This window comes from Sinocyclocheilus anshuiensis, unplaced genomic scaffold (genome assembly GCF_001515605.1).
Source record: "Sinocyclocheilus anshuiensis isolate Anshui unplaced genomic scaffold, SAMN03320099.WGS_v1.1 scaffold2181, whole genome shotgun sequence".
NCBI lineage: Eukaryota > Metazoa > Chordata > Actinopteri > Cypriniformes > Cyprinidae > Sinocyclocheilus > Sinocyclocheilus anshuiensis.
This window is the reverse complement of record NW_015552262.1, coordinates 177,384-186,021: the sequence shown is the minus strand read 5'-3', so window position 1 is coordinate 186,021 and position 8,638 is coordinate 177,384. Positions and strand designations below refer to the sequence as shown.

Below are 8,638 nucleotides of genomic sequence, written 5' to 3'. Positions count from 1 at the left end.
ATCAGCGATTCTTCCTATTGTGAAGTCATGCAGTGTGAAACCCCGTGTCGCCGATACATCGTGCAATGTGAACACAGCAGCAACTGAATGCTACCCCAGATAGTTACGCAGTGTGAAAACAACGGCGATCAAACGAGTTTGAAAATCGTGCAGTGTGAACTCTGCATAAGTCTGTTTGCAAAAACTAGTTTGTGATTCGGTTTGATTAATTCAAAAACGTTCTCTCACACAAAGAATCGTTTGCAGCGGTTTCTCACACCGTAACGGGTTACTTGATACAACAGAAAACAAAAATGGCGCTGGATGAGGTGATATTTATCTACAGTGCACTGTAAGACACAAAACTTAAAAATGTCTTTATTGTTCGGGTGTAACGGCAATTTATATGTATCCAAATTTATATATATATATATATATATATATACAAAACTGAATATCAAAATAACTTTTTGATTAAGTAAATTAATTATTGCATTTTATTAGGCTTTGCTTTTGGATATGTATTTATACATGATCAATAACTACTTTTTGCCGCAGTTTTGATAAAATGCTGATTTGATGTGTAAATTTGCGAAAGTTTACTCCGTGTTACAGTCACACCAGTTATTTTGCACTCTTGATGTTTTAGAGTTCAACCCCTTCATAGCTGTGTGCTTTTTTCCTTGCATCATGGCTGATTTTTAGATTGTACAAATATGCTCACTTTTTGTATTTTTCATATTTCCCATTCATGGTGGTCATTTTATACCGTGATCAGTACAAATGTGACTTCTTTTTTTTTAAAGACTATTTAGCCTATTCCGGTCATGTACAATAGTTTTTTTGTGCTCGCGTAGCAAAGTTTTATACTATTCTGTTGAAGTAAAAATTAAAGACGCTACATTTTTCAGTCTAACACCAGAAAGTTAGCAAAGCAGAATCACAGATGTGTTCCACCCAAAAAAATAAGAAATCTGTCATTTATTTCAACTCATTTCATGATGCTTTCTACACAGTGACAGTAGACCTACCTTGACGTATTTTACAATGTCTCTGAGTTCCTTTTCTCGTTCCTTACACCTCAGTTTTGACTTTTTCCACGCTTCCTCAAGATGTTTCTGTTTGAAAACCATGCATGTGAGAATTTCTACTTTGTTCAATTCACAGATTTCTCTACAGTATTCGTTACCTGTATTTCCATCCTCTCCTCCATCACTGACACCACGCTGTGCCCCTTGTGTCCATCTTTGAAGCACAAACTACAAATGCTTTGTTGGTCTGTGCGACAGTAAACATCCCGCAATTTATTGTGACATGAACAGATTCTTTTCTGCAGTTGTTTTGTAACTTCAGTAAGCGGATGCATCCTGCCACGATTCCTTTCATTGTGGGTTTTCAGGTGCATCTCACAGTAAAACATCTGACATTTCATACAGAACCTAACAGCTCGATGTTTCTTCCCGTTGCAAACGTCACATTCGACATCTGCTGCTTTCCCACCAGCATCTTGAATGCCGGTTCTCCTCAGTTTCTCCACGATATCAGCCAGTATGGTGTTTCTAGACAGCGCAGGTCTGGGGCTAAAGGTGCGTCTGCACTGAGGGCAGCTGAATTCCGCTTTCAATTCACATTTCCTCCAGTAACCTTTAATGCACTCCATGCAATAACTGTGTCCGCAAGGAATCGTGACTGGCTCCCACAGCACTTCCAAGCACACTGAGCAACAGAACTGGTCCTTATCCACCGAGATATTCGTTCCTGCCATTTTCTCCTACGTGTTTGGTTAGAGGAGAGGGAAATGAAAGGTGGTCACCCAAGGCAGGTTCGGCAGGACAGAGAGAACCACACAATAGTGTTTGTGTATAAACTGGGAGTGGCCATAATGCAGGTACAGTAGAAGCTTATCGGGTTTCAGGCCGAAACAGCCTGGAGCAGCCAATCACAAACAAGAACAGGAGGTCACTTCTTTGCTTTTATGCAAATAATGTATGTTGCATGTAAAGCAAGATCACGCACCTGCTACTTCCTACATGATATGTGATCTGCTCCATCATTTTGAGAAACACATTGTGAGTTTTAAGCACTAAAAGAACAAGGTAAGTCTCTGCTTTCAATTGCTATTGTTTCTCATTATTTAAACATTTTATATTCATATGGCAGGCTTTTTAGACTGCAAATGTGACTTATTTTAAGACCATTTTGCCTATTCCAGTCATGTCCCATATTTGTTTTGTGTTCACATAGCAAGTGCCACGAAAGTCACGAAGTTTCATTTATTATCTATTCATAGGCACAATATGTAATTTTCGCCGCTAGAGGGCGCGTATTCAACGCTTCCGGTGCTTCCGGTTGTGTGTATGTGGGGTAAAGCAGCGGAGCTTTTATTATGCCACAGTCGAGCGCTTCCGCTGCTTCCGGTCGTGCGTATGTGGGGTAAAGCAGCGCTGTTTTATCATACTAGATACATTTGAAAGTTCTGTTATTATGCTACTCTGTGCGGTCGTCACCGGTCTATTAAAACGCACAACATATTAAAGCGTCTTTGGTGTTTCCATGTTTTCTACAAATCAAAAAAACAGAAATCGAGGGGTTATGACGTCATTGGCAGGCGACACTATGGACACGGTCCGCGTTACTAGTTAAAACTGCTTATTTCTCTGGATTTAAACATTCTTCGAAACATTTGGGATAATGTAAGTACACAAGTCAGCAAAATATATAACACTGTTCTAATGGTTTTTGGATATTTTGATAAAAAAATCTTACATATTGTGCCTTTAAGACATTACGATGTAAAAAGTCTATATGAAGACGAATAGAAGAATATGAAATGAAAAGTCTAAATTATGAGACGCCGTCATAATTATGAGATAAAAAGTCCAAATATGAGATACTAAGTCAAAATGACTGTATGAGATAAAAAGTCAAACTTCACGTCTGCATATATGTAGATGAAAATATTAGATAGTAAGTCAATTATTTAATAAAAAGTGCTTTCTTGGTTGTACAGCAAATAAAAACATATTTTTATATTAAATGATGCGTAAACATGTATCTTATAGTTCAGTAAGTGAGTCATATGTTGATTCAGTAGCTGTTCTGATGAGTTGCGTGAGTTCATTCGGTGAAGGATTCGTGAGATTGATTCAAATTGTTAAATCCTTTGTGAGTTTGTGAATCTTTTTCAATGATTAATCAGAAGAGTATTTTTTTTAAGATTGAGGCCACAGGTCATATCGCATGGTAACTCTTAATAAACTTCTACTGTGTTTGTTCTTCACAGCACTTAATTGGTTTTTAATGGCATGAAGGCCAGCTTCACAACTTTAGATTTGTCCCCAAAACTTCAAGCATTTAAACATAAGTATTATGTATAAGTTGAGTAAATAAAGTTTGACGTTTTACATCTATACAGAGATGACTGCCATGTTTTACATATTAGTTTACTAAACCGTTTTGTTTACTCTAAAGCAACTATAAATATCACATGACTGATTATACAACCCACACTCAGAATTACAGGCAGAGTATTTATTTTTCCTGTGCAGATTGATTTTGCCTTTCATGAGGATTTTATGCAAATCTGTGCTGATCCAGATAATTGTTTCTGGGAAATTCTTTTTAGTTGCTCAAATAATCAGGAACATATGGACACCCAATTCTGCCACAAAACGAAAAAAAAAATGCTTTAATAATCATGATGATGAAAAGCTGAAATGACAAAAAGTTATATTTGTCAAAAATATGACACATAATTATGAGATAAAGTCCAAATTGAGAGTCAGCTCTTCAGACATAAAAAGTAAAAGTTATAATTATAAAGTCAATATGTAAATATTCAATACTAAGTAAATTCTGAAATTCTAAAGTCATAATTGTGAGATAAAAAGTCAAAATTGTGACAAGTTATAATTGACAAATCATGAAATACTAAGTCATAATTATGAGACAGTCAAAATCATGACAATTATAATTACGGCAATTCTAAATATAAGATACAGTTGAATAATTATGAGATAAAAAGTTTTAAAATGTAATAGTTAATGTTTTATGTGTAATTATGATTTTTTTTTAATCATACCTTCAACTTATAATTATCAAGACTTTTTATGTGCCAGAAATGGGCTTCCAAAATAAAGAGATGTTAAAAACTATTATTGACATTGTCTCGGGTTCAATTGTCACACTTTAAAGGAAAACACACACGATTCAATCTTTTTTTTTTTTTTTTTTGGCGACAGTAAATTACCAGAGCCTTTCATGATATGAAAAATAAGTATTTAACATCCTATTTTTAAAAATTCTTGCCATTTAAACAATGTTTAATACACACAAATACATTTCAAACATCCAGTATAAAGCTAAAATGAACATCTGTGAATAGATAGACAGCATCAGTGAATAAATCATTAGTATAATTTACACCAGTATAACACTATATAATGTGTATAATTATTTTTAAAAGTTTTGATCACACAATATTGCAACTTTCACTCCAAACACATCTGTAATTGTAAAATATACAGATTAACATAAGTTTAAAGTTAATACCATTGAGACTTGGACAGTAGACAAACGCATCTGCATTTACATTTAGGTCTTATTTAGTAAGAGTTTGTGGTTAATATAGCTTTACTTTTTTTTTGAAAATGTACATGCTCCAAAAAACTACCACAAACTGACTTTGGCCTCTTGACTGAGTTCTGATCAGGCGTTTCTCAGGCCGTTCTTAAGGCTATCTTCGTCTCCTATGTGGCTGCAGTCTCTGACGAGGACCTGCTGTTCTGGATCCTGAAGAGCACAGATGTATGCAAAAACAAAGGGCTCAGAGATGGTCAACATTCTACACTAAATTACAAGTACATTGTCTGCTATATTTACAGATATTTCATTTGACCCTAAAACACTACACAATGCATTAAAATTATTATTATTATTTTTTAAAATACACCTGTAAAAAATCAATATGGAAAATTCATTAATATTAACAGAACCGTGGGCCGTATTTTTACTGACTTTTTTTTTTTTAAAGTGTACAATAAAAGCTTTTCCTGATACTCACCAAAAGACGAGAATGGAAACACACTAATTGTCGGGACGCTAATGGTAAAAGGACTCTGTACAAAGACCGGTGCTGAAGCTATGAAATAAACAATTAATCCTATTAGCACTGCAAGCTTCTTCACATGTAATTGAAAAAAAAAATAAATGAAGTATTAACATTTTATTAGATTAAAATGAAATATCATGTACATATTTTGAGTATAAGACTTATACTTGTTCCAAACTTAGTGAGCATTTTAAGCAACATACTGCACACTACTGTTCAAAAGTTTAGGCTTATATAATAAAAAAAAATCCATACTTTCATCCCGCAAAGATACTTTAAACTGATACAAAAAAATTTGAAAAGCCTTTTACATTGGTACAAAAATATATTTTTAAATAATTGTTCTTAAGCGCTTTCTATTTCTCAAAGAATCCTGAAAAAATGTGAAGCAGCACAATTGTTTTCAACATTGATAATAATCAGAAATGTTTCTTGAGCAGCAAATCATCATATTAGAATGATTTCTGAAGGATCATGTGACACTGAAGACTGGAGTAATGATGCTGAAAATTCAGCTTTGATCACAGGAATAAATTACATTTTAAAATATATTAAAGCAGAAAACAGTTATTTTAAATTGCAATAATGTTTCACAAAATTACCAGTTTTACTGTATTTTCGATCAAATAAATGCAGCCTTGGTGAGCAAAATAGACTTATTTGAAAAACTTTAAAAAAAATTACAGACCCAAAACATTTGAACGGTAATGTACCGTAAGTGCGCTCGAGATTAAATGGCTCCAGAATGTAGGCAATTATGACACCTTGTTTTGGTGAACTAAAACAGCATCACAAATATAAAAAAACTAAGACAATAATGGCTCTTTTAAGAACTGATCGCTGAAAGGTTCTTCGTGGAACCAAAAATGGTGGTTCAAAAATGCTCCCTAGGTTTGTACATGCAAGACTTAATTTAATGCATTTTTAATTGGATGGACTCCTACCTGCATTAGAATCTGAATCTGTCTTTGGTTTGGTGCTCTGAATAATAGTAACGTCATTCACTGCAAACCAGAACGGGACGGTTAGACCAAGTACTCCGAGTGATTTCACAATACAATGAAATACTGACTTAGTCCTTAATGGCTTGAAAAGTCTCAGAATGCAAGTCTGTTCACCTTTCTCTGAGATATTGACCAATGCTCCCTGGCAGACGTCCTCGAGGAGAGCCTGGAACTCTGTTAGTGCCGTCATCATGCTCCCAAAGTTTGGGTCAGAGGTAATGTTTGGCAAGTCAACAGCCACAGGCTGAGCACACAGAGACCTGCAGTTCTGAACAAGACAGAATTATCAAATGGCAAGTATGTTAGCTGTAGGCAGTGGTCTGACTTGAAACTTTAATCAATCAAAAACGGTATGCAACTCCTGATACTGGTTTCAGTTCACAAAGGCAGAGTAAAACACAAACTGCTGCAATCTCATTTCCGAGTCTCTCTTGGAGTCCTTTGATGTTTTGAATCAAAGTTCACCGTGTGAAACTCAATAAAGAGCAGGATGACCAAACGGTCCAAAGGACAAATGTGGGTTCAGATCTCAGGTCTGCTAAAAGCCTTTCTTTAGCATACGCTCACATCTGTAGGAAAAATGTAGGTCAAATGTGACCAATACTCAATACAATAAGCAAAGGAGCTTGTTCCTGCCATGGAGTTTATATATTGCAATCCATCTTTTCCTTAGAATTGCAAGCTCATAACACACAATTCAGACTTTATTTCTTGCCAATCTGAGTTTATAACTTGCAATTTTAAGTTAACATCTTGTAGTTCGGAGTTCAAAACACACAACTCTGACTTTATTCCTTGAAATTCTGAGTTAATATCTCACAATGTTGTGGTAATATCTTACAGTTCAGACTTTTTTCCTGACAATTATGAGTTCATAATTCACAATTCTGACTTTGTCTCTTAATTCTGAGTTTAAATCTCACAATATTGAGTCATATCTCGCAATTCAGACTTTTTTTCTCGGAATTGTGAGTTTATAACACACAATTCAGACTTTATTTCTTGCAAATCTAAGTTTATAACTTGCAACTTTGATTTAACATCTTGTAGTTCAGAGTTTTTTTTTTTTTCATTTTGTGTTTAAAACACATAATGGCTTTATTTCTTGATGCACAAAAGAAAAAGATCTTTTTGTAAAACACAAAAGATGATATTTTGCTAAATTTCTGCACTGATTTTTTATATCAAGAAAGCATATAGCAGTATAGTAACAGTGATAGAAAAATATTTTTTTGTTATTATTATTAATATTATTGCAAAAACATAAAAAAAAACTCAGAAATGAAAGAAAAAACAATTCTGATTTTATTTCTTGCGATTCTGAGTTTATATTTCGCAATTTTGAGTTATATCTCACAATTTAGATTTTTTTTCTCAAAATTGTGAATTTATATCACACAATTTTGACTATTTTTTACATTTCTGAGCTTTTTATGTTTATGCAATAATATTAATAATAATAATAATAATAACAACAAAAATATATTTTTGTCTCATTTTTTCTTTCTGGTTGCTATATGCTTTCTTGATCTAAAAAAAGCAGTGCAGAAATTTGGCAAAATATCTTTTGTGTTTTACAAAAAGATCGCTTTCTTTTGTGCATCAAGTAATAAAGTCATACAGGTTTGAAACAACATGAAGGTGAGGAAATATTGACACTTTTCATCTTTTGGTGAACTATTACTACAAACGTGGAAACTGAACTCTCAATAAAATTTTACAATGGAGTGAATGCTTCTTAGTGGTCAAAGATATGGGCTGCTCGCCAAAACACTGATTATATTCAAACCACAGAAAATGTGCTTCATAAACTAATCACCACTGTGTCCTTAATCAAGGCACTTAACCTCAGGATACTCCAGAGACAAGCAATTTGTGAACGACCAGCGGCATTACCTGAAGGAAGGCGATATGGTCCTCGGTCTGCGAGAGCTCTCCTAATTCAGCGTGTCTTTTCTTCAGCTCTGTTATCTCCTGCTCCAGTTGTTGAAGGAGTGCTTCAGCTTGGCTCACTGCCGCCCTCTCCTGACCCCGGATCAGCTCCGTCACTTCAGCGCGCCGGCGCTCAATGGAGCACACCAGCTCTGTGAAGATGCGCTCGCTCTCCTCGAGGGCCGTCTGTGCGGAGAGCTGAGAGGAGACAAAAGCGGAATGATAAAGCATGACTTCGGCTTTGAAGAGGTCATGCAGTGGAAAACAGGATTTTGATTGCTCTTTTGAAGTAGGAGTTTGATGTACTATGCAGATGTGCTCAAACTTTCAGAACTCAATCCAAGCAGAGCATTCACTGAAACTAAAGTGCAAAAACAGCTATAGCCCAATTTCAGTGTTTGCAAACGGTGATGACATTTTTTGTGGGCGGAGCCTATCTGGTGGCAGAAAATGACCGTTTTAACGCAGCAGTCTATTCAAGCCATGGAATAAAATAATAAAAATGTCATTTTGAGTTTATATTTCAAAATTTTGACTTTTTTCTTGCAATTCCGAGATTATATCTCACAATTCTGGTAAGAAAAATCAACTCGTCATTCTTTCTTTTTTTTTT

At 34.9% G+C, this 8,638-nt stretch overlaps 1 protein-coding gene and 1 pseudogene across 3 annotated transcripts in view; both read right to left on the bottom strand.

Annotated features, from left to right (window-relative positions):
- LOC107663507 (E3 ubiquitin/ISG15 ligase TRIM25-like) overlaps window positions 1-1,744 on the bottom strand; it is a 4,847-nt pseudogene extending 3,103 nt beyond the window's left edge.
- Window positions 1,745-4,098: 2,354 nt separating this feature from the next.
- Window positions 4,099-8,638, bottom strand: part of LOC107663525 (E3 ubiquitin/ISG15 ligase TRIM25-like) — a 7,445-nt gene continuing 2,905 nt past the window's right edge. Inside the window, exons 3-7 of one of the 3 annotated variants that reach the window (XM_016453754.1) lie at window positions 7,990-8,223; window positions 6,208-6,361; window positions 6,034-6,093; window positions 5,042-5,119; window positions 4,099-4,770 (exon numbers count right to left, since the gene is read on the bottom strand). In XM_016453754.1, the coding sequence (XP_016309240.1) occupies window positions 4,715-4,770; window positions 5,042-5,119; window positions 6,034-6,093; window positions 6,208-6,361; window positions 7,990-8,223 (582 nt within the window). In that variant the 3' untranslated portion in view covers window positions 4,099-4,714. The other 2 variants (XM_016453756.1, XM_016453757.1) reach the window with 2 other exon arrangements.